The following is a 25,334-nucleotide window of genomic DNA, read 5'->3' as shown; positions in this document are numbered from 1 at the left end:
AACAATCGAAAAGCAAAATGAGGAAGACAGTTCCAATTGTAATAGCATCTAAAAGAAGATATTTATGAATAAATTTAACAGAAGAAGTGAAAGATTTACAAGTTCAATTCCAGATCACTATGATATAGCAAATATTGCATTAAAGTGAGTCAAATGAATTTTTTCTTTTCCCAACGCACATGCAAGTTATGTTTGCGCTACACTGTAGTCTATTCAGTGTGTAATAGCATTATGTCTAGAAAAATAATGTATATACCTTAATTTAAAAATACCTTTTTTAAAAAAATATTTTATTTATTGGGGCGCCTGGATGGCTCAGTGGATTAAGCCTCTGCCTTCAGCTCAGGTCATGATCTCAGGGTCCTGGGATCAAGCCCCGCATTGGGCTCTCTGCTCAGCAGGGAGCCTGCTTCCCGCCCCCCCGACCCCCCGCTGCCTGCCTCTGCCTACTTGTGATCTCTGTCAAATAAGTAAATAAAATCTTTTTTTTAAAAAAAGATTTTTTTATTTACTTGACAGAGAGAGAGAGATCACAAGTAGGCAGAGAGGCAGGCAGAGAGAGAAGGGGAAGCGGCTCCCTGCTAAGCAGAGCCCAGTGCGGGTCTCGATCTCAAGATCCTGAGACCATGACTTGAGCTGAAGGCAGAGGCCCAACATACTGAGCCACCCAGGCACCCCTAAAACCACCTTTTTGATAAAAAATTACTAACCATTATCTGAGCTATTGTCAAGTCATAATCACTGATTACAGATCACCATAACAAATATAATAATAATGAAAATGACTGAAACATTGCAAGAATTACCAAAATGTGATGAAGAGACACGAAGGGAGCAAATTCTGTTGGAAAAATGGTGCTGATAGATAGACTTCCTTGATGCAGGGTTGCCACAGACCTTCAATTTGTTAAAAAAAAAAAAAAAAAAAAGCAATACCAGAAAAGTACAATAAAACAAAGTATGCCTGTATACCAAAACTGTACAACGTTGTTAACAAAATTTAAGAGCTAGGGGTGCCTGGGTGGCTCAGTCGGTTAAGTGTCTGCCTTTGGCTCAGGTGGTGATGATCCCAGGGTCCTGGGGTTGAGCCCGGTGGTCTCCCTGCTCAGTGGGAAGCCTGCTTCTCCCTCTCCTCCTACCCCTCCCCTACACATCCGTGTACTCTGTCTCAAATAAATAAATTTCTTTAAAAAGTTAGAGATCTAAATAAATGGAAAGACACCTCATGTTTATGAATCAGAAGGCTTGGCAGTATTAAGTTGGCCATTCTCTCCAAACTGATCAAAATTTACTATCATCCTTACCAACACCCCAGCTGCATTTTTTGTACAGATGGGCAAGCTGACCCAAAAATTCAAAATGCAAGGGACCAAGAATAGCAAAATCAGTTTGGAGAAAGAAGATGTTAGAGGGTGCACAGTTCCCAATTTCAAAGCCTACTACAATAGAGTAATCAAGAGAATGTGGTACTTCCCCAAGGATAGACACAGAGATCAGCACAATAAAATTGGAAGTCTGGAAATAAGTGTTTCTCACACATTTACATCAGGTGATTTTGACAAGGGTGCTGAGACATTTCAGCTCAGTGAGGAAAGAAGAGTCTTTCCGACATATGATGCTGAAACAGCCAAGCATCTGCACACACAAGCTTGAAGTCAGACTCATGCTTCATACTATATGCAAAACTGCTAACCCAAAATGGACCATAGACCCAAATAGAAGAGTTGAAACAATAAAATTATTAGAGGAAAACAAAGGCATACGTCTTTGTGACCTTGGTTTAATGACTTTGGGTATTAAGCAGTGGTTTCTTAGATATGGCACCAAAAGAATAAAGTGAGAAAATTAAAAACAAATTAGACTTGCCCCAAATTAAAAACTATTGTGCTTCAAAGGACACCTTCAAGAAAATGAAGAGAGCCCAAAGAATTGAAGAAAATGCTTGCAAATCACATGTATAATATAAGGGACTTATATCCAAGATATGTAAAGAGCTTTTACAATTCAATAATAAAAAGGGAAATGACCCAATGAAAAATGGACAAAGGTTTGGATAGACATTTCTCAACAGAATAGACATATAGTTGGCCAGTAAGCCTATTAAAAGATGCTCATTATCTTTCATCACTAGGGACATGCAAATGAAAACCACAGTGAGATACCATTGCACACCCACTAAGATGACTAGAATCAAAATAATGCAAACTGTTACGTGTTAGTGATAATATAGAGACAGCAGCACCTTTGTACTTTGCTAGTGGGATTGTAAAATGTTTGACATTTTGGGGTGCCTGGGAGGCTCCGTTGTTAAGCGTCTGCCTTCAACTCAGGTCATGATCCTGGGGTCCTGGGATCTAGCCCTGCATCAGGCTCCCTGCTCGGCGGGAAGCCTCCTTCTTCCTCTCCTGTTCCCCCGCTTGTGTTCCCTCTCTCGTGTGTCTCTCTCTCTCAAATAAATCTTAAAAAAAAAAAAAAAAGTTTGACATTTTAGAAGGCAGCGTGGCAATTCCTCATAATGCATGGTTCCATTTATTAGAAATTTCCAGAAGAGGCAAAGCTATAGAGACAGGAAACAGATTAATGGCTTACAGGGGCTGGGGGAAGAGGGAGATGGGCCATAATTGCTGATGTGTGGAGGTGTCTTTTGGGGGCGAGGAAAATGTTCTGACCTTCTAGAGGATGGTTCCACAATTCTGAGAATTATACTAAAAATTGGAGCCGTACATTTAAAACGGTGAGTTTGGGGCACCTGGGTGGCTCAGTGGGTTAAGCCTCTGCCTTTGGCTCAGGTCATGAACTCAGGGTCCTGGGATCGAGCCCCGCATCAGGCTCTCTGCTCAGCAGGGAGCCTCCTTCCCCCTCTCTCTCTGCCTACTTGTGAGCTCTCTCTCTCTGTCAAATAAATACATAAAATCTTTAAAAATAAATAAAATGGTGAGTTTTCTGCGGTGTGAATCTCCATAAGGCTGTTAAAAAATGAGGAGCATAACGCCGCACTCATTAGACAAGGGCTGTGCATTGTGACTTCCTTACCAGAAGTTCAGTGTGGAAGCAGGTGCAGACAAGAAAGAAACGCTGTGGTGAAGAGACCTGACAAATTCTGTGACAGCAAGGTGACTGAAATCAACATTACCGTTCTTAAGTCATGTGGGTAGCAGGTGCCCGTGACAACACAATCTGATTAAAATGGCCTGTTACCAAAAAGAAAAAAGGAAAAAGGGGTGCCTAGGTGGCTCAGTGGGTTAAGCCTCTGTCTTCACCTCGGGTCATGATCTCAGGGTCCTGGGATCCAGCCCCGCATCGGGCCCTCTGCTCAGCGAGGAGCCTGCTTCCTCCCTCTCTCTCTGCCTGCCTCTCTGCCTACTTGTGATCTCTGTCTGTCAAATGAATAAATAAAATCTTTAAAAATAAATAAATAAAATAAAATGGCCTGTTACCCATGTGGCCCTTCTCCCAATAACCCCAAATCCCAGTCTCATTGTGAGAAAAACATTAGACAAATTCCAATAGAGAAGCCTCCCATAGAATACGTGGCAACTGCCCTCGCAACTTCCAAGGTCATGAGAAACAGGGGAAGCCTGAGAAACAGTCCTGGCCAAAAAGAGCCCTGAGAGAGAGGAGACCTGTATGTGCTAAAAGAAAGGCTATTCAACCCCTCAAGGGTAGAAAGCATGTGGTTAAGACTAAAGAACATTCCCTCAAGTGGGGTACACTGGCTCTCCCTCGTCTGTGTGTTTCTCCTCTGGCTGTGGACCTCATGAACCAGCTTGGGGCCTTCGACCTTGGGATCACCTTGGGAGCTCGGGTTCCTTGGGCAGTGGCAGAGGTGACCATTTCTCCTGTGCTCTTTCCCCAGAGGCCCTTGCCTTCAGCTGCTTCACGGAGCTGATGAAGCGGATGAACCAGAACTTCCCCCATGGAGGTGCCATGGACACGCACTTTGCCAACATGAGGTCGCTGATCCAGGTATGACCGGTCCTATTCAATCATATAGCTTCTTCACCTCAGCCCAGAGCTCCCTACATCAACAGACCAGCCACGCGTAGTCTAACTCAGTTCAGTTCATTCTGACTCCGTTAGCTCAAATCAACGCCACTTCATTCTGTCTCACTGAGCCAGGCCCCATGGCTACGTAAATGAACAAGACGTGGCTCTGGCCCTTAAAAAGATGTTTACTTGTCAGGGAAATACAGATCAAAACCACGTTGAGATACCACCTTACACTGGTCAGAATGGCCAAAATTAACCAGTCGGGAAACAACAGGTGTTGGCAAGGATGTGGAGAAAGGGGAGCCCTCCTACACTGTTGTTGGGAATGTAAGCTGGTGCAACCACTCTGGAAAACAGCATGGAGGGTCCGAGAAGTTAAAAATAGAGCTACCCTATGACCCACCAATTGCACTACAGGGTATTTACCCCAAAGATACAAATGTAGTGATCCAAAGGGGCACATACATCCACATGTTTATAGCAGCAATGTCCACAATAGCCAAACTATGGAAAGAACCTACATGTCCATCAAGAGATGAATGGATAAAGATGTGGTATATATATAAAATGGAATATTATGCAACCATCAAAAAAACCGAAATCTTGCCATTTGCAATGACATGGATGGAACTAGAGGGTAGTATGCTAAGCAAAATAAGTCAATCAGAGAAATACAATTATCATACAGTCTCACTCTTATGGAATTTAAGACACAAAACAGAGAATCATAGGAGAAGGCCAGAAATATTAAAACAAGATGAAATCAGAGAGGGAAACAAACTGTAAGAGACTCTTATTAATCATAGGAAACAAACTGAGGGTTGCTGTAGGGGAGGGGGTGAAGGGATGGGGTAACTGGGTGATGGGAATTAAGAGGGCACGTGATGTAATGAGCACTGGGTTTTATATAAGACTGATGAATCACTGACCTTTGCCTCTGAAAATAATAATGCACTATATATTAATTAATTGAATTTAACCAAAAAAATAGATGTTTGCTTGTATTGGTCCTTTTCCTCAAAGTAACATCTGGGTATATTTCTCACATATACACATAGCTTTATTGAGATATAATTCACATACCATGCCGTTTACCCTTTCTAAATATACAAATCCTGTGGTTTCTAGCATAATTACAATGATGAAACCATCACGAATTTCAGAACATCTTCAGCACCCCAAAAGGAACCATGGTAACATCTGTTCCTCTCCCCAGCTCCCGGCAACCGCTAGTCGACTCTCTGTCTCCGTATGGCCGATTCCGGTCATTTCATAGAAATGCAGTAACAGAACACGTGGCCTCCTGTGTCTGGCTGCTTTCACTCAGTGGCGAGTTTTTGGGGTCCATCCGTGGGGTAGCAGGTTTTGGGAAGCCGTGCCCTTTTTATTGCCAAACGATGGCTTTGCCACATTTTGTGTATGCAGACATTCACTGATGGACCCTTGGGTTGTTTCTCCTCTTGGGCTCTTGGGAATTGTGCTGCTATGAACATTCGTGTCCAGGTTTCACGTGGCCATCCATCTGCATGTCTCTTGGTGACATCCATGGCAGTGACCTCACAGCCACCAACAGGGCCTCCGGTTTCTCCCCACCCCTACAAACGCTTCGTTGTCTGTCCCTTTGATTCTCCATTCTTGTCCTAGAGGGTGTGAAGGGGTATCTCCTTAGAGTTTTGATTTGCATTTTCCTGACGAATTCGCTGAACCTCTCTCATGGGTTTTATGGTTTATTTGCATCTCTTCTTTGGAGAAACAACTGAGTTGACCTGAGCTGGGTCGGTTTTCATTTCAAATCTTTTGCCCATTGTTTAACTCCGCCTGGTCATAGGGGCTGTGTGGTGTCCGGTGAGGGGGTTATCCTCTATTCAGGGGATCCCTGTCGGCCAGCCTCTTCCCAGGAGGCTGATGCCAGCCTTCTCTCCTGTGGGCAGATTCTGGACTCAGAGCTCTTTGAGCTGATGCATCAGAACGGGGACTACACCCACTTCTACTTCTGCTACCGCTGGTTCCTGCTGGATTTCAAGCGAGGTACTAACTTCAAACCGGGGCATTGTTCCCAGGCTCTTTGCAGCAGAAACTCAGGGAAGAAAGGGACCATGGAGGAGAGGCTGGGGGTGTCAGAACACAGCCAGATGAAGAGAGGAACACCCGTTTATCGAGTTCTGACTATTGGCTCACCTGCCCTGGTTTGCAATGACACTACTCTGTAGATGTGGTTACAGATGAGGAAACTGAGGCTAAGAATCTAATTCCAATGTAGGACCAGTGGAGGCAGGAGTTTAGGCCCCCTCTGTCCACCTCCTAAGCCCAGTTAGTTCCCTTCCATTCTGTTACGCTGCTTATCAGAGGCAGGGCACCCCTTGCCCCCATGTGGCATGTGTCCTGTGTGACTTAGAAATGGGGTATAGCCCAGCTCCCTGGTACTTTGCAAAGTGGGGGTGATGCTCCCCTGCAGGGAAGTGTTAGTAAACATGTGATAACATGTTCGTTACATGTAATCGACATGTAACAACATGCCAGGCAGTGTGCTGAGCCATTTCTATGTATTTTCTCCTCAAGCCTCACCCACTTACGGAGGAGGAGAGGGAGAGGCTGGTGGAGGGGAAGTGACTAGCCCAAGGTCACCTTGCCAGTAAGTGGTGGGGCTGGATTCAGACTGAGTTGACTGGACACCGGAACCCTGCTCTCCACCATTGCTCTCTCTTATTTCTTGACCAGCGCCAGCGCCAGAGCCAGCAGCCAGCTCTGCCTATGTGCAGAAGCAAGGGGATACCTCATGGGTGCCAAAGGAGATGTAAGGTGCAGGCAGAAAGAGGAATGCCAGTCAAGGGGTAGAGCAGGGACAAGTCAGTGTAAATCAAACCTGACTATGCTCAGTTCCTTCCCTCACAGAAGCTGGAAACTTACAACCCCCCAGTCCACACAGCCTTCTCTACAGATAGGGAAACTGAGTCTTCTCATGGTCAAGGGGCAGAGTGCAGGTCTCCTACCTCCTGACCTGAGCTCTGTCTGCTGCATGAGGACAGACGCACAGGGCGCAGGTGGCCTGGGATTTTCCCAGAGGGAGGGTGGCACCGGGAGCTCAGTGGCTGACCCTCTCCCCACGCATGTGCGTGCTGGTGTGTTGGTAGAACTCGTCTATGATGACGTCTTCTCTGTCTGGGAGACCATTTGGGCAGCCAAACACGTCTCATCCGCCCACTATGTCCTCTTCATCGCGCTGGCTCTGGTGGAGGTCTACCGGGACATCATCTTGGAGAACAATATGGACTTCACGGACATCATCAAATTCTTTAACGGTACCCGCATGACCAGGGTGTCATCTGAGACTTATGGGCTTCTGACGGGCCCCTTCCTGGGGCCTCAGAGGGTGGGAGATGCATTGAGATTGACACGTGGTGGAGGGGATAAGGTGGGGCTGAGGGTTTCCATCGGCTCCTTCTGTCTATTTCCGGATGGACGAGTTGACATCTTGTAACATGGAGAATGCGTTTTTCTCAGGAATCTAGCAGAAGGAGCAGGGATGTTGAAATCAGGCTCAGGGCGAACCCTGGCTCTGCCACTAACCAGCTGTGCCCATGGATAAGTCACTTCCCCTCTTTCTAAGCATCTCTTCCTCATCTGTAAAATGGGGTCAAAGTGTCTGCTTTGGAGGGTTGATGGGCCCAAAAGCAGCTCCAGGAAGGCATTTGAAGTGATGTGAGACAGGCACAGTCTTTGAAATCAAACAACTATGGATTCTGATCCCAGCCACCTGGGAGCTATGTGACCTTGGGCAAGTGACTTGCTGTCTCTGGGCTCCAGATTCCTTGGCGGGGGAGAATGGTACTTACCCCTCCCTCACAGAGATGTTGGGACAGTTAATGAGACAACATGGACAAACTCAATCACACTGATACACAGCTCATCTGAGGGGCCCAGAGCTGGAAGCTCTTGCTCCTATTATCACTATTTAAACATTTTTTAAAACCTAGAGGTGATTTTGGAAAAAAAAGCAAAAGAAGAAGAAAAAAAAAGCCCCCTTTGACCTTACCCCAGAAACATTATTTTTTTTTTAAGATTTTCTTTTTCTTTTTCTTTTTTTTTTTTAAGATTTACTTATTTATTCATTTGACAGACAGAGATCACAAGTAGGCAGAGAGGCAGGCAGAGAGCGAGGGAGAGCAGGTTCCCTGCTGAGCAGAGAGCCCGATGCGGGGCTCGATCCCAGGATACTGGGATCATGACCTGAGCTGAAAGCAGAGGCTTTAACCCACTGAGCCACCCAGACGCCCCTTAAGATTTTCTTTTTAAGTAATCTCTACACCCAGCGTGGGGCTGGAACTCACATCCCCGAGATCAAGAGTCACACACTCTGGGGCACCTGGGTGGCTTTGGTTTGGGTCATGATCTCAGGGTCCTGGAATCAAGCCCCACATCAGGCTCCCTGCTCAGCGGGGAGCCTGCCTCTCCCTCGCCCTCTGCCCCTCCCCACTCTTATGCTCTTTCTTGTGCTTGCTTGTTCTCTCTCTCAGATAAATAAATCTTTTAAAAAAATGAAATAAAACAGAAAAAAATAAAAATAAATAAAAAGGATTACATGCTCTCATGACTGAGCCAGCCAGGCATCCCAGAGACATTGTTTTATTTTTATTTTTAAAACAAACATTTTATTTTGGAATAACTAGATTTAAGGAAAGCTGAAAAGATAGTACAGAGGGTTCTTGATACCCTCCACCCAGGCATCCCTAATGTCTCTACATTAACCTGATCCTAGAACATTTGTCACAACTAAGAAGTTAACATCAGCACATTATTTTTAAACTGTAAATTTTATTTGATTTTGTCTATTTTTGTTTAAGATTTTTAGTATTTGAGAGAGAGGGAGAGAGGACGAGGAGGGGAAGCTGCAGAGGGAGACGCAGACTCTCTGCGGAGCAGAGAGCCCAACACAGAGCTCGATCCCAGGACCCTGAGATCATGACCTGAGCTGAAGGCAGACGCTTAACCCACTGAGCCACCCAGGTGCCCCTGGCTTGGTTTTTAGGTGATGCCTTTTTTCTGCTCCAGCATCCAACCCAAGAAACCACGTGGCATTTAATGGTTCATTAATAAATCTCTCTTCCCCATCCCATCTTTTCCACAGTCAAAAGAAAATATTTTTATTTCACTCTTAAATAACTATAACAATTAATGAGATGTGTGCCCCTGTTGGGCTTGTGTAGCTTCTCAAACCTTAGAACTAGATTGGCACCAGTACCTTCATTTATTTCTTATTCCACAGTGATTTTCACATTCCTTTGCGTTTTCTCAAACTTTCTTTCTTCAACTGCTTGCAGAAAACCTAGTGTTGCAAAGATATAAAGTCATTGATAGGAATGTAGTCCAGTTTGTGACCTCCCTTGTACTACTGGTTTGTGAGGTATTGAGCAGATGTGGAATATCATTCTGTCTCCCTCACAGTTTCATGAGTTCACCAATGACACCCTGGGGTACCTTGGTAGCCAGTTTGGGAACCATGGTCTTGGTGTCTTTTTCTTCCAGTAAATGATTTCTTTGTGATAAACATCTAGGTTTAGGATTAGTCTGCTCTAAAGATCCAATCATTTTATGTAGCTCTTAATAAAATTATTATTTTTAGTTTCTCCTCTCCCTTCCCATTTCCTGTTGCTTCATCCTTTTGTACCTTTTAACATTGACTCTGTGCTCAGCATCGCTTTCTTTTTTTTCTTTTTTTTTTCCCAAAGATTTTATTTATTTATTTATCTGATTGAGAGTGAGAGAAAGAGCGCAAGCCAGGGGAGGGGCAGAGGGAGAAGGAGAAGCAGGTTTCCCACCAAGCGGAGAGCCCGATGTGGGACTCGATCCCAGGACCCTGGGCTCATGACCTGAGCTGAAGGCAGATGCTTAATGACTGAGCCACCCAGGCACCCCCAGCTTTGCTTTCTTGAAAGGTCCCTAGTCGTGGTATTTATATAAGGTGGGTGGGAAGACCTAACTTTTTTCAAGCACGTGCTGTGAACCCACAATCACTGGTTTGATCTCACAGTAGCCTCGTGAGGCAGAAACTGTTGTAACCCCTATTTTACAGATGAGGAAACCAGGGTCCAAAGGGGCAGGCCTTACCCCAAGGTCTCTGCTTGGGAATGATGCCAGATGGTTATGATGGGCTGCCCCAGAGACCCCCCTCCCACCCAGAAGCCTTGAGGGGGGCCCCAGGATGGACATAGAAGGAGGCTCATGAGCTCTTGCCTTCTGCTCTTTCAGAAATGGCCGAACGGCACAACACCAAACACGTCCTGAAGCTGGCCCGGGACCTCGTGTACAAGGTGCAGACTCTGATCGAGAACAAGTGAGGGCCTGCTCCCCTGGGCCATGTCTGCCAAGCTGCCATCCACCTGCCCAGCCCACTTTTCACTCCCGGCTTCCCCGGGAGCGAGGTCCTGGTGTCTGTTCATGAGCGTGGACTTCTGTGCAAAGAGAAACTACCCCAACTTTGGCCATCCAGGCAGGTGGGGTCGAGGGGTTGCCCCTTCAGCTCAGCCTTACGTTTTCCCGTTTGACCAAAGATTGTCCGAGTCTGGGATTCCTCCCTTGTGGGAGTTGGGGTGTGTCAGTGGTCGGAGGGAGCCTTTTCGTGGCTGGCCTCCAGAAGGGTCGCCTCTCTTATTCTGTCCTAATGCCTCCAAGTTGTTCTGTCAGATAAGACTTGGGGAGGGAATTTTTGGGGGAATTGGTGTAGGAGAGGTCCATGGGACTACCTCTGTGCTCTGAAAGGGGCCTTTGGAGAACAGAACATGGCTGGAAGTTTAGCTTAGAGCAGTTTTTGTACCTTGGCACTATTGACATTGGAGTTGGATAACTCTTTTCTGTGGGGGCTGTGTATTATAGGGTGTTGAGCAGGATCCTGGCCTCTACCTGCTAGATGCCAGTAGGGCCCCTCCCCAACCCAGTTGTGACAACCAAAACGTTTCCAGATATTGCCACATGTCCCCATTGGAGAACCACTGATGTCCCCGAGGGCTTCCCAGCATATCTCCCTTCCTGCCTTTTCTTGACACTACGTGTGTCCTGAGGCCCCTTCCCATTCAGCAGAGGCCTGCAGGAGTCCACATCCATCTCGGGAGCCTGGATGCCATTTGCTGTATTCTCTCATTTTTTTTCTCCTCCACCTGACTCCAGGAGAGACTTCTTTTCTTTCTTTTCAAGAAAGGCCTCTCCCTGGAAGGGTGATGGAGTGTGAGACACACCTGAGGAGTGGGACAGACTGAGGCTTCTCGGGGTCCTGCCCAGAGCCTCCCACCCGCTCCCAGACAGGGCAGAGACCTCATCCCTTCCTTCACCTCGTGGGGAAGACCTCGCCTCCCCTTCAGCACGTGGGGTCTGGTGCTCCAGAAGCTTGGAAGGTGTGTGTTGATGAAAGCCCCTTCTAGAGAAGTCGGAGAGGCTGGCTTTTCCCTAGGTGCCTGGCTCGCTCAGGACAAAGGGGGATAAGGAAGGCAGAGGTCAGCCAGGGTTGACTGGGACATGTGTTTTCCTTGGCAAACATGCTGATGACCCGGGACCAGAATCACGGCTCAGTCTGGGAATAGTCCCCTCCATGTCATCATGGAGAGGGCTGCCAATCGTGGACAGCCGCTGAGCTGGCTGGTTCACCCTGCCCACCAGTCCTTCTGTAGGAGCGTTCCTGCCAACCTTTTCTGAGAACGCTTGGGAATCTGGAGAAGCAATCTCGGGTTGGAAGTCTCCTCCCCAGAATGGCAGGGAGGATTTGAGAGAGGGGAGGAGACTCAAAGCCCACTGAAGCCCTTACAGAGAGGATACGTTGGTCCTCTGTCCTGAGCAAACCAGGATGGGAACGAACCCCTGCCCCGCGTGCTTGTGAAGGTTAATCCCTCGGTCCCAGTGCCTTCCACTGTATCCAACCCCCTTCGTCCCTGCCGTGGGGGCCTCTTGAGCAGTATGGGCAAGATCTAAATGATGCTTGCCTCCAAAGAGTGTGCTCCATGACAATCGTGTCTCCTTGCTCTGGGCCCCTGCCTTCCCAAGATGGGGAAGATATATGCAAAAGCCCCCTTTGGTTCAAAGTGTATCTAGCCACTCAGCTGTTCATTACGGAGGACATTATTTCAGCAAGACCCAGGTCCTAGACCTTCCAACTCGTATTTATTTTCTTGACAGACCCGTCACAAAGTACAGCACACAGTCCCTTCTCCGCCTTCTCTCTCGCGGTGTTCCAGAGAAGTGTCCGTGGTTGTGATTTGGAACATCGCCTATTTATTCAGCTTACTGTGCTTTTTTTGGTCTCCATACATCGTGCGTGTCCTTGTGTCCTGGAAATCGAGTGTGTAGGAAGTCGTCCTGTCTATGGGGTGCCCGCCTCCTTTTTTCAGTGTTGCCAACATATCTCGTAACTGTTTACTGAAGAGTTGTGTCTATATAGAGAGAAAATATATATAAACAGAGAAATGTGTGAATATGGGTTCTTTTTTGTTTCTGCGCTTAGGGAATTTTTTTAATACAAAGGAGAGGAGAAGTGTTCGCCATGGAAGACTGTGTCCTCCCAACCCCACCCCGGTGACCCAAACCCAGAAGGGGACCGAGTCTCACGGTAGCTGCCTGGTCTTTCCCCAGGAGGTCCAAGGCAGGCGAAACGCTTCTCACTCCCTTGTGTCAGTTAGCTGTCAGCGTGACTAATGCCGCATAACAAAGCACCCCAAAACTCAGTGGCCTTACACTGCTGTTCATTTAGCTTGCAATTCTGTGGGGTTGACTGCATGGGCTGAGAGGGTCTTCTGGTCTGAGATGGACTTCTTCATGAATCTGTGGTCAGCTGATAGCCAACGAGGCAACTGGGCTTCTGACGGTTGGCCGGCTGGTGGCCAGGAAAGTGGGGGGCACTGGGCCACAGGTCTCAGCCCATGGCAGGACAACTCAGCCTTGTGTGTATGGCCATGGCGGCAGTTTTCAAGAGGGCCAGCAGAAGCGTGCGAGGCCTTTTGAGACCTCAGCTGGGAATCAGCATGTGGTCCTTTGTGCTACATTTTGGTCGCTCAGAGTAAGTCACATGGCTGAGTGCAGATTCAAAGGTTGGGGGAATCCCCCAAGTTCCAGTGCACAAGAGGGGTCCCCAGATGGTCAGCCGTTTGACTCGGGGTCATATCTCTAAGTTGACACCTGCTGCAGGAGCTCATCTCTCACCCCTGATATTCCCACAGACCAGCAGCTTGACGCCCTTGAGAGCCACAGTCCCCGCTCACGGCTACTACCATTCCCAACCTTAGCCATCAAGCAATGGAGACCTCTCATGGACGCCCCATCCCTTGTAGCCTCTAGACATGGGCCGAGGGAAACAACTAGCTTTCAGCTGCAGAAGCAGAACTTGATCCAATCTGATGAACACCCATCGAAACTGCAGGTTTTATATAGAAAAAGAGAGTTCTCAGGTGGCTTGGCAGCCTGCGGGAGCCCAGTCCCTACGTTCTCAGAAGACTGCCGGCAGAGGTAAGTCTGAAGCCCCACAGCAGTGGGCAGGTGGAGACTTGCCCTTTGCCAACCCAAACGGGGGCTTTCTTAGCAGGAAGTCCTGCTCCTTCCAGGGGGATGTTGCTGAGCACTAAGACCGGTCCTGATGTTCTGCGTTCTACGTGGGCTTTAGAGCGCCCCCCCATTTCCCCAACTCCAGCCATCACTTGGTACATGTAGCAGTCCTCCTGAAGCACCCTGCTATTGCAGCAGCCGCCCGGCATCCCCAGACCTAGGCAGTGCCCCACACGGGTTATGTATACACAGATGCCTGGCTGTGGGCACCACTGACTTCCGGTCATTAATGACATATGTTACAGGAAAAGACATCTTAAGACAGCATTTTTGTTGACAAGACTTCCCAAATGCATGCGGTTGAGCTTTGCGTAGATGTGAACAGATGAGTCTTGCATCACTGGGCCTATTTTAATGACTCGGTGGCAGGATGGGGAAGTGCTCTCCGTTTCTGTGTTTATGGGTGCAGAGTTGTGGCCGGACTCCTGCCATCCTTTTCCTCCTCCTGGCCCTCCTTGCTTCTTTCTCTTCTCTTCCCCTTCTCCTCGCTACGTTCCCCTCTCTCCTGTCTCATTGTATTGTGGCCGAGAGCATTTGGACAGCATCTTGCCCACGGTGTCCAGGCCCTTCTGGCTGTTCTGCTGTCCTTTAAGCTCATGCTTTAGCCATGCTCATTGCCTTTTCACCAAGAGTTTCCTTTTCGGCCTGTGGGGGAGGCCATGAGGAAATTGAGAAGCACTTCTCCCATGTGCAAAGAGTTTGGGAGGCCCTCACCATCCCATTTCACGGATGCCTGGCAGGCATTCCTGCATCTGGTGTCCCCTTCCTTCTTCCCCTCCCCTCCTTCCCTCCCAGGCCTTAGGTCCCAGGAGTCCAGGGAGGAGGGGGGCTGCAGTCAAGGGCACTGGGAAGAAGCCCTTCCAATTCCTTACCTTGCCAGCAGATACTCTTAAGTCCGGGAGACAGCAGACCCTTGCACCGCTGAGTTTTCTCGCACATTCTGTAATAGCATTTCCAACTCAAGGCACCTGCCACTGGCCTTTCTGATTTTGACCATGTCTGCGCACCACCTACGCAATTGGATCTTTAGTGGTTTTCTTTAAACCAACTCGCTTTTTAGACTTGTATCTATGGGAGGCCAGTGTCATTTTGCATAAACAGAAGATAATTGTAAAAATAAGTATGTTTATTTTACCAAAATACTGTTTGCCGCCTTAAAAAAAAAAAAAAAAAAGACCTGAGCTGGAATCTGCTCTCTTTTTTAAGAGAGATGTAACAGGAGTTTGAGAGGCTGTGAAAGACATATGAGCACCAAACGAGCCTTTCATCTTGGCGGACATAAAGGACAGTTGAAGCCGGAATGGCTTTCTCATTTTGCCAGCTGAAATCATGTCCTATGTATCTCTGTCCACATGTTGGGGGAGCAATGATTTTGGATCCCAGATCTGCCCTTTCCTGGCTATGCGGCCTTGGGCAAGTGACTGTTCCTCACTGATGGGGGTTTTCACTTTTGTGCACTGAAGATAAGAATGCCTGCCTTTATCGTGGGTGCAGCCCTGGCCCCCCTCTTTCACTGGGACCCTCTACTCCTCCGTATCCCTGGGGATGGTTTCCTGGTTGAGACTTCAGTGTTCCTGAGTTGCCAGCATCTACCTAGCTCAACTTCTTGGGTAAGGCTTGGAACCATAGAGAATATGGCTCCCGGAGGAGAGCTCGGGAAGCGGCGAGCTCCCAGCCCTTTGGGGCTATGACTGAGGAACACAGCAGTTAGGCGTGGTGAGGCCTTCAGTCCTTGGCAGGAGCGAAGTCCACTTTGACTCTGCAGTTAGCATCTGATTTGCTGAGTCAGGAAAAGACTTATAGGTCCCTAGGCTTCTGGCTTTCAAGCCTCCGGGCACATGGAAAGCATGAGCCCAGGACAGGTGCAGACTAGAGGAGCACAACCTCATCTTACTAAAGGGCCAGCTTTCGGATCTGTTGCTAAATCAAACCCTAGCAGGATTCAAATGACCCACGGGACCACGCTGTTCCCTGGGGATTTTCCATTACATCCGGGTGCTGTGCAGAAATTCTCCAGTGTCTTCTTGGCATGCTTTCTTCAAACCTGTGGGCACAGTGATTCCCAGTAGACAGTGATGGGAATCACAGTGAATCCACAGTGATTCTTTGTAGACACAGGGCTCCATGAAACAGCGGACACCCCTTGTTGTGATCAAGAGAAAATAAGACCGAGAGATCCCTCTGCCTCAAATAAGGACAGACTCTCCCTGTAAATCTTTCCTCATTAAGAGCTGGAGAATCACTCCCTTTGGTGTTGCTGAAACAGTTCAAAAGGAAAATTAAGGGACTTAGGGGCCATTGAGAGGTTATGACAGAAGGGATGTGGGTGACAGGGGCCGGGGGCTGAGTTTGAGCTTCTGCTTGGCGACACCCACTCGCTGCTGGGATGTGGCTTGGGTCTCAGAAGGTCTTCCCACGTGAGACTGACTTGCATGGAAGTGTTCCCACTGATAACGAGACATGCCTCTGGGTCCCTTTGAGCACCACGTGATGGCTTCCGAGGTTTTCTATTACTTTATTCCATTATTCTATGACTTTCTCTTTTTTTAAAGACTTATTGATTTATTTATTTTAGAGAGAGTTATGCAAGCGGGGGGAGGGGCAGAGGAAGAGGGAGAGAGAGAATCCTCAAGCAGACTCCCCAGTGAGCAGCGAGCCCAATGCAGGACTCAACCCCAGGACCCTGAGATCATGACCTGAGCCAAAATCAAGAGTCAGACGCTTAACTGACTGAGCCACCCAGGTGCCCCTCTACATTTTTCTAAAAAAGCTGTCAAGTCACGTTATTGTTCTTTCTGGAAGGTGAACACAAGCTGTATTCTGTGCAGTCTGTGTGTTTTCAAGATCATGGAGTCACTCCTGGGGGTTGTTTATAGATGTTCTTGGTTGAGCATTTAAAGCTAGAAGAGTTGGATCAAGATAAGCTAGGTTGGACAGAGGGAGCATATCCAGATTTTATTTTGCTTCCATTATTGAGGGTGACAGACCTGGGTATAAATCCCAGTTGGCTCTGCAGCCATAGGCAAGTGACTGTACCTCTCTGAGCCTCAGTTTTCACTTCTGTGAACTGGGGATAATAAAGCTACCCTTCAAAAGGAAGCTGGGCATCAAGTGTTTTTGCCCACCCAGCATCCTTCCCCCATTCCTGTACCAGCATCTTCTCCCATGTTCTGGGCAGCTGTATCTCCTACATTACAACCATGGTCTTCTAGGGAGACTGGTGATGTGCCCCTCCTCCTAGGGGCACATGACTCTGTCCTGACCAGTCAGATTCCTTCCCTGGGAAGAGAGCCATTCATGCTTTCCTTCCACAGCGGCCAAGGTAGGAGGAGGCCAGCCTGGAGCTGTCTATGATCATGTCTCCTGCGGGTAGGGGAACAGGCATGGCTGGATCCACGTGTTCAGATGAGGTCCTTAGAGCCCCACCTCTGTCCATGTCATGGTTCCACTCTCCTCCATGCTGATGTACACTGATTCCATGCCCATCTCTGGACCAGTCTGTCCCACAATATCTTAGCTTTATTGGCTAGAAGGGCTCATTTATCCATAATGTGGGATACTCAGAGAGTTGCTGGGGGTCATCTTCCCAGGAAAGACTAAGGTGTTGCTCCCAAAGAAGGGCAATGGGTCATGATAGGCAAAAGCCGTAGACAGACCCCAGCATCCCTGGCAGAGGGAGCATGTGCAAGTGGCAGAAGTGTGAAGAGGCCTTCCATGGGCCCAGAATTCAGTATGGGAGAGGGAGAGGGACGGGTTGGGTGTGTACAAGAAAGAGGCTGAAGAGAGAGGTTGGAATGGGATCCAGAAGGGCCTCTTGTGCCCCAAGTAACAGGTCTCCACATCAGTGGGACTGTTTGCCTGGGGTGGGGGATGAGACAGGTCCCCCCCCATCCCCACCCCAACATCGGACATGCTTTTGTACCAACTTTTCTTGTACGTAATGGCACTCACTAAATACTTGATTGGCAAAGAAAGAATCCTTGAATTCCCCAAGAAAAGAGGATTTACAACGATGGAGGGGTACGAAAAGGAATAGGCACATGCCTGTTGAAAGATGCAGTGTTGGAGGGACAGCTCAGACTCAGAAGTCCTGGGTACTCTCATTTCTTTACAGAAACTCTGCATCCAACCTGGGGCTTCAACTCAACAACCCGGAGATCACAAGTCCCCTGTTCCACTGACTAAGTCAGCCGGGCACCCCCTGGGCATCCTTCACGAATAGATGTAGTTCTCCTCCTAAGCAGTCCTGGGAGGTAGGGATTATAATAATAAACTCAACTTGATTGAATACAATAGACCTTAACGTGGTGCTAAGTGCTTTATTTACACAGAGCATCTCAAGTTAATTCCCATAACGACTCTATGAAGGAGGCATTATTTTACACACACACCCCTCCTCCCCCTCCCGTTTTACGGCATAAATGGTGGTCCAGAGAGGTGAAGTGATTTGCCCGAGGTCACACAGCACAGAAGCTGCAGAGGTGAGGTTTGAATGTGGATTTATAGAGATTTCATACCACTGTGAAGTGGACCCTTTTTGCTTCTCCTGGGATATTTTTATTTGCTCATTTCTGGTATGAGGATGATTTTCTCAGTGTCACCCGAGAAGAGGATGATCTTTTCCTGGACCTTGGTCATTCGGGGCCATCCAATCATAGGCAGGAAGCTGGCTAGGACTGCACTGAGGATGGCAGTCACATAGCCCCAGGCTAGCTGGCACTGCCCACCATGGTATACAGAGGAGGCTCCGCAAGCTTCCTTGGCAAATGGGGAGGCCAGGATGATGGGGAATACCAGCAGGCCCACAGTGATAGACGTGGCTGGAGACAGCAAGAAGGAACACCAGTGTGTCAGTCAAGGGGCTCTGGGCTACCCTCATCCCAGGACTCACTGATCCACCCTCCTATCTACCCACCTGTCCATCAACCCATTCACTTACCTACTGACTTATCATCTATCCTTTTAGCCCATCACTCAACTAGTCCTCCACCCAGCTGTCCATCTACTCACCCATCCATTCAACCATATTCTAACCCTCCCATCTCTTCATCCCCCATCCACCTATCCATTCACTTATCTATCCATCTGCCCATCTGCCCATCTGCCCACTTAGTCACATGCACCCCACCATCTATCCATCCATCTACCCACCCATCCATCTACTTACTCAACCATCCCCCATCCACCCATCTACCCACTCAACCACCCAACCATCCATCCACCCACCCAACCATCTCTGACCACCTACCCATCCACACATCCATCCATCTACCCATCCACCCACTCAACCATCCATACATCCATCCACCCACCCAACCATCCATCTACCCACCTATCCATCCACCCACCCAACCATCCATTTGTCCACCCACCCATCCACACACCCAACCATCCATCTATCCATTCATCCATCCATCCATCCACCTACCCATCCATCCATTCACCCAACCATTAGTCATCCACTAATATATCCATAGATCCATCCATCAGTTCACCTACTTACCTATCCACTCTCTCATTCATTCATTCACCAACCCACCTTTCAGTGCATGCATTCATTCATCACAACTGTTACAGGTACTCTGGTGGGCACTAATGACACTAAAGAAATAAACTGTACACCTCCTCACCTTCAAGGCACTCTCAGTGCAGAAGAATCACATAACCCTAGCTCCTCTTGCTGCTCTTCAACCACATTGGTCTGCTTACAGTTCTGTGACCCTGCCTTGCTCCCTTGTCTCTAAGCTTTTGCCCCCAATGTTCCCATTACTGAAGTTCCCTTCTCTATTTGACCAATTCCCACCTGTACTTCCAGACTCAGATACCTCCTATAGGAAGCCTTCACTAACATCCTCTATCCTCCTGGGATTTGTCCTTGCATCTTACGCTCATCCCTATCTTATCAAATACCCACTGAGTTGTAACTGCCTGATGCAACCCGCCCCCACCAGACACTGCACAAGCCTAGGACAAGGACTATATATAGCTCCATCCATTGATTCATCAAATATGTAGTGAGCATCTATTATGTGCAAAGGCACTGTGCCAGGTGCTGGCAATGTCAAGGCAGACATGTCCTTGCCCTCAAAGAAGTGATGTTGTAGTGGAGAGAGATGAACAATGATCAAGCAGGCAGATAAGTAAGTGCCGTGAAAAATGCAGAACAAGGTGAGAGGTAGGAGAATCTCAGGAGAGGGGAGCTCCCTTACCTAGAGGTCATGGACGATCTCACTGAAGCAGTGCTATTTGAGCAAAATAGAGGAGCAAGGCGTGTAAGATCTGAGAAAAGAGAATCCCAGGCAGAGCAGACAAGTGTGGTGCATTATGGAATGGAAAGCAAGCCATGTGGCTGGAGCAGGTTGAGCCTGGCAGAAGAGGTAAGAGGTGAGACTGGTGAGGGAGTGAGGGTTTCATCAGGCAGAGCCTCCTCAGCCATGACGAGGAGTGTGGATTTTACTTTGAGCATAACAGGAAGTCACTAGAGGCTAGATAAACCAGTTTGAGTGGCCTGATCTAATTTCAGTTTGACAGGACCTGTTTGGCCAGCATGGCAGACAGACTCTAGGAGTCAAAGGTGGCAGCAGAGAGACATGTGAGGTGGTTGCCACTCTAATCCAGGTGAGAGGGGATGGGAGATTATTTGCATGAGGATTGCAGTCAAGCCCTCGGCTACACCATCCAGAGCCTAGGTGGGACTTAGAAAAAGCAACCCTCCTGGGGAGTTGCAGCCCTGCCATTTCACAGCTTACTAAGTGGAGCATAGGCTAGATTTCAGCATCTCTCAGCCTTCAGCTGGCTCCTTTGTGCAGTGCACAACCTGCTCAACTGTGTATGGTGGTCCCGGTAAAGATGATACAAAGTGGTTGAGTGAGAGAGAAACAAAGAAACAGTCTGTACCAGGTTGTTAGAACTGGGTTTAGCTAAGGGCAGGAGAGAGTGACGTTAAGTATACCACCCCCTCCCCACCATTTCTGGCTTGCTAAAGGACCAGAAAGTCTTCAATCCCAGGATTTATCTCTGAGATTCAACATAGGAGGGCAGACCCCGCTCACAGGTTTATTCCTTCCTTCCTTCCTTCATTCATTCTACAAACATGTTTGGAATGGTTACTATGTGACAGTGGATTTACCTGCAACTGCCTGCACCCCTGGCATTGGGCCACTGCCCCTTCTGGGACACAGCCCTTTGGGGGCCAGGGCCCAAGATAGGAGGAGAACTGCATTAAAGGCCAACAAGAGCCATCCTCCAAGGAGAATTGCAGCCGAGACCTGCCAGGAAGAAAGAGGAGGGTGGGTTTTGAATGGGGCGGGTAGGGACGGGGGTATGTCTCTCTGTTTACTGGCCAGCTACTGAGTCCTCAAAACCCCAAGAGGTGTGTGCTATCATTACCCCCATTTTATATGTACACAAACTGAGGCCCAAGGAGGTGGAGTCATTTGCCTCAAGACACACAGCTAATTAAGTAGCAAAGCCAGAATTAATACCCAGATTTACAACCACCATACCCCACCTTTATGAGTACCTGCTATATGGCGGGATCACCAGGAGAGGCATCTTTGTAATCATGGGTTTCAGAGGCTATATAATCTTCCTTATTTACTCCCAATGTTGGACTGGGAGTCCTGACCCCTTGTCCACATTGTTGAAATTAGTGATGCTCATCGTAACAGACTTTCAACACCGTAGCTGTGGTTTTCAAACTTAGCGGCGCACAGAGGGTGGCCAGGTAGGAGTATGCAGGTTGTACACTGTACAACCCTTGCAGATGCCTTGGAATCATCCTGGATTTGTATATTCATTACAGTTCTTTTCCAGCAGATGGCAGTACAGTGTCCTGAAGAAGGGGGACCTTTTCTTAATCTGTACTAAGGTGCTATATGGACTTGGAACTGCCTTCAGAATCTGGCTGTTTGCTAAAATGCAGATCGCCGGACAGCACCGCACACCTACACACTCAGAGGCTCAGTGTGGGGTAGGTGGGGGGAACCAGAACTTGGCCTCCTCCACCCCTGTCCCAGCTCTGGTGGATTTGATAGCACCCCTGAGGTCCCGCCCTGGTCTTACCTTCCAGGCAAAGTCAGGAATATCATCCAGGGACCTGAAGGTCCCACAGCTCTGGTTCCAGCTGTCACCCCGAGGCCAGGAGCAGTAGGTAAGGATGCCAAAGGAGAAGGTGTGGGACTGGAACCAGGCAGGAGAGATGAGGCTAAGGGCCGAGATGCAAGCTAAGGAGAGTCCCAGGGCTGCCCAGACGCTGCCCGCCATCAGGGACCATCAATGACCTAGAGGTCGACAGGCAAGATGAGGGGTGGAGGCTGCTGGGAAGGAGAGGAACAGGAGCTGGTGAAGGTGTCCCCCAGTCAGAGACCTGATCCCCAGCCTCCTTTCCACCTAGTGATGCAGAGGGAAGTCGTCATATCTGGGGAGGGGGTGGGGCTTTGCGCTAATAAGTTCTGGAAGTAGGATAACCCCAAATCGTAGAATAAATGTGATTAAATAGAACTTTGAGCACTTCCACTCTGCATGGAACATTGTCATTACTGGTCCAGGCAAGGCCTGTCCCATGTTTCCTTCCTCCCTTCATTTGCTCATTCATTCATTCCCCAGCCCCTCAAGTCTTGCACTGTCCAAAAGGGCTGCTTCTCCCCAGAAGGGGCACCATTTTCTAAATCTCACACAGATGCTGTGTTTCCAGCAGCCACCCTGCCCGTTAGGTCACTTCTCCCAATCACCGACCACTGTAATTATTTAATTGTATCTTTTTGTGTGGATGTTATTTTTGCGAAATGGGTATTGTTCCATATGTGTGTATTTGTTTAAAAAGACTTACTTATTTTATTTGAGAGAGAGAGAGAGTGAGAGAGAGCATGAGCAAGAAAGAGAGGGAGAAGCAGGCTCCCCGCCGAGCAAGGAGCCCAACGTGGGACTGGATCCCAACACCCTGGGATCATGACCTGAGCTGAAGGCAGACGCCCAACCGACTGAGCCACCCAGGCACCTCAGTGTGTATTTTTAATTTACGTAATTGACATTATTTTATATGTTGCCTTTTGCTGCCTACTTTGGGCACCAAGCGTGATGCTTTTAGGGTTGAGCTGTGTTTCTGTGTGTATGCCTATTCCATTTAACTTGGAGTTTTCCAGAAGCAGATCCTGAGACAAGGGTTTGATTGTACTTGGGAGGTCATCCCATGGAGGAGGAAGTGAGATGGGGGGAGAACACAGCCCCGTTAAGAGTGTGTTACAAAGCCAGCTGTCCCCAGGTTGGCTCTGAGAGAGGAGGTACACCCAGGACCTCTGAGTTACCCCTCCTGAGGGCAGAGGGAGGTGTGGTCTTTACAAAACCAATTCCTTCCAGCTGTTGGTCGAGGGCTGCGCCCAGTACTGGGTGGCAATAGTCAGTAGGGGTGTGCAAGTGGGCTCCAGCAGGAACCAACAAGAGAGCCGTGATAAAATGCCTTGCAGGCAGATGAAAGCCTACTGCTGTGCAGAGACCCCATAACAATGACCTTGAGGGGTACGGAGCTGACGATGACAGAATTGGCCACACCGTTGTCTCCAACTGCTATCCCTTCTGCATTTCGCCTACTCCAGCCCCCTACCACACGCAGCTCTGCCATGGACATCCACATGCCTTGGACTTGTGCCAGAATTTTTGGTGGGTGTACACTTCGGAACACACTTGCTGTCTCGGACGGCACATCTCTGTTTCCTCTGAGCGAGAAATCCTGATACCTCCCCCAGGGAAGGCTGCCCATTCCACCGTCTCTCCCTCCGTGCTGAAGGCACCTGCGAGCCCAAACATTAATCTCAGTCTCCTCTCGCTTTATAGATGGGACGGTAGAGGCCCAGAGAGGGCAGCAGATGCCCCCAGACTGACCCAGGAGGCCAGCGTGGGTGGGTGAGTTGGGTGGGGGTTCTGTCCACACACTGTCATGGGCCAGGCAACTAATATACATCCTACAGCTCATATGCTTTGTGACTCCCCGGCCACAAGCCCAGAGGGCTTCAGTGAGCACGTCTTTGTTGACTGGAAGAGAGCCCACCTGTGGCCCAGGTGGGTGCTATGACATCATGTGTGACCAGGGAGGACACTGAGGCTCAGAGAGGACTGGGTGGCTCATCCCAAGGACACAGTTAGAAGGGCCAGGCCGGGGGCTAATACCCAGACCTGATGAGTTGGCAGTGGTCCTTCTCGAGAGCCCCAAGGTAAGGGTTCTAATAGTTACCGAGCCTCGCCCACCTGCTGCGGGCCAGGCACTTCTTGGAGAAGTGAGGGGACATGCCCAGGGTCTCACAACTAAGATGTGGGACAGTGGTACTTGAACCTGGATCTGTCTAACCCTTGAACCAGGACCAAGGTCAATACTTAACTATGCCCCTTCCCATCACGTTGCTCAGCCTTCTTCAGTCCCAGCCTCTACTCTTCCCGCTGCCTTCCTTGCCCCAGCTCTTAGCTTTCTTCTGAGGCAGGACTGTGCATCTGTCTCTCTCTGCTCAGGTATGGCTGCTCCCCGACCCACCATGGGGCCAAGATAGCTCCTCTGGCCTGGTGATGGCATCTCCCAAGAGAATTTCATTTCTCTTGCCCTGAGACTGCCCCCAAGCACCTCTGAAAGTGCCAGGTACAGCCCAATGTTCCAGCCATTTACAGCCCAAGTAAATGATTTCACTCTGGGGAGGCCATAAAGGTTCAATTTCTGGCCCTCAGATGTATTGGCTGTGTGACCTCGAGCCAGACACTTACCCTCTCTGGGTCTCTGTTCCTTCATCTGTGAAACAAGCCTGATACAGAAGGTACTTGGTGGAGTGCCCTGCACCTGGGATGTTCTCCATAAATGGGCATGTTGGTGATAATGGTAGTGATCCCTGCAGTGGCAATGGGACTGTTTACAGTAGTATTAGTATTATTCATGGCTATTGTCTCATTGCTCATACCAGTTGGGATCAGCAGACACTTCAAAGAGGTAATAACCAGAAATGGAGATCCAGATTGTTCGTGTGACTTGCCCAAGATCCCCCCGGCAAATTAGGGGGAAAACTGGGATCTAAGCCAAGACTCTGATCCCCAGACTAATGAGCAGAAACACCTTCCCCTCCTCTGACAACATCCCTCCAGCTCCTGTTCCCCAGTGTCTGTCCCCTTGGCTTGCTCTCAGAGAGGGAGGGAGGGAGGCAGGTAGATGGGGAAGAGGGTAAGGAAGGGAAAGGTACAGGTGATGCAGGGAGAGCTGAGAGTTACCCAAGAGAGCAGGGAGGGTGAGGGTGGGGGGGCAGGCACAAATTGCTCCAAAGGGAAGGCAAGACCCTGCTTCAACCACTGAGCAGCAAACATCCACTACCCCGCCTTCGGTGACCCCTCAACCCCTCCTGGGAGGACTGGGCATGACGCCCTTCCCTGCACCTCCCTCAGCCCCTCAAACACACTCATCGACAAACACAGAGAGTTTACGCCGCAGCCCAGCACAGCAAGGGCCTCCAGAGAATAACCAGAGGAAGGATGTGGGACGACTTGGTGCCTCAGACGGTCCTTGGAGAATATCCAGAGCGTCACTTAAATGTCACTAAGTCGTCAGGTGCCAGAGTTACAGAGTTTTCAACTTCCCTTCATTCCTTTTCATCAAGAAGAAAGTCCCTGCTGGAGCTAGTCAGTCTCAAACAACTTTCAAACATCTGCCGACCTCCCCCATTTTCAATAAATAAATAAATTAATTAATTAATTATGATTTCATTTTATTGAGAGTGCGTGCACACGAGCAGTGGGCA

General features: G+C 48.8%; 2 protein-coding genes across 3 annotated transcripts in view; one reads left to right on the top strand and one right to left on the bottom strand.

Annotated features, from left to right (window-relative positions):
- Positions 1–12,421, top strand: part of LOC111160040 (small G protein signaling modulator 1) — a 57,992-nt gene extending 45,571 nt beyond the window's left edge. For both annotated transcript variants that reach the window (XM_022522824.1, XM_022522823.1), the window contains 4 exons: positions 3,857–3,966; positions 5,922–6,018; positions 7,122–7,289; positions 10,237–12,421. In XM_022522824.1, the coding sequence (XP_022378532.1) occupies positions 3,857–3,966; positions 5,922–6,018; positions 7,122–7,289; positions 10,237–10,325 (464 nt within the window). In that variant the 3' untranslated portion in view covers positions 10,326–12,421. The remainder of the gene's footprint in view (positions 1–3,856; positions 3,967–5,921; positions 6,019–7,121; positions 7,290–10,236) is intronic.
- Positions 12,422–18,126: 5,705 nt separating this feature from the next.
- On the bottom strand, positions 18,127–21,834 carry LOC111159995 (transmembrane protein 211). The gene is made up of 3 exons (XM_022522729.1): positions 21,634–21,834; positions 20,699–20,837; positions 18,127–18,389 (listed from the first exon to the last, which is right to left on the bottom strand). Exons 1-3 carry the CDS (start codon positions 21,832–21,834, stop codon positions 18,127–18,129), a joined length of 603 nt encoding a protein of 200 aa, XP_022378437.1.
- Between the last annotated feature and the right edge of the window lie 3,500 nt (positions 21,835–25,334).

This window comes from Enhydra lutris, unplaced genomic scaffold (genome assembly GCF_002288905.1).
Source record: "Enhydra lutris kenyoni isolate GAN:26980312 unplaced genomic scaffold, ASM228890v2 scaffoldscaffold73, whole genome shotgun sequence".
NCBI lineage: Eukaryota > Metazoa > Chordata > Mammalia > Carnivora > Mustelidae > Enhydra > Enhydra lutris.
Note: the sequence above shows the minus strand (reverse complement) of the source record. Positions and strands in the feature narration are given on the sequence as shown.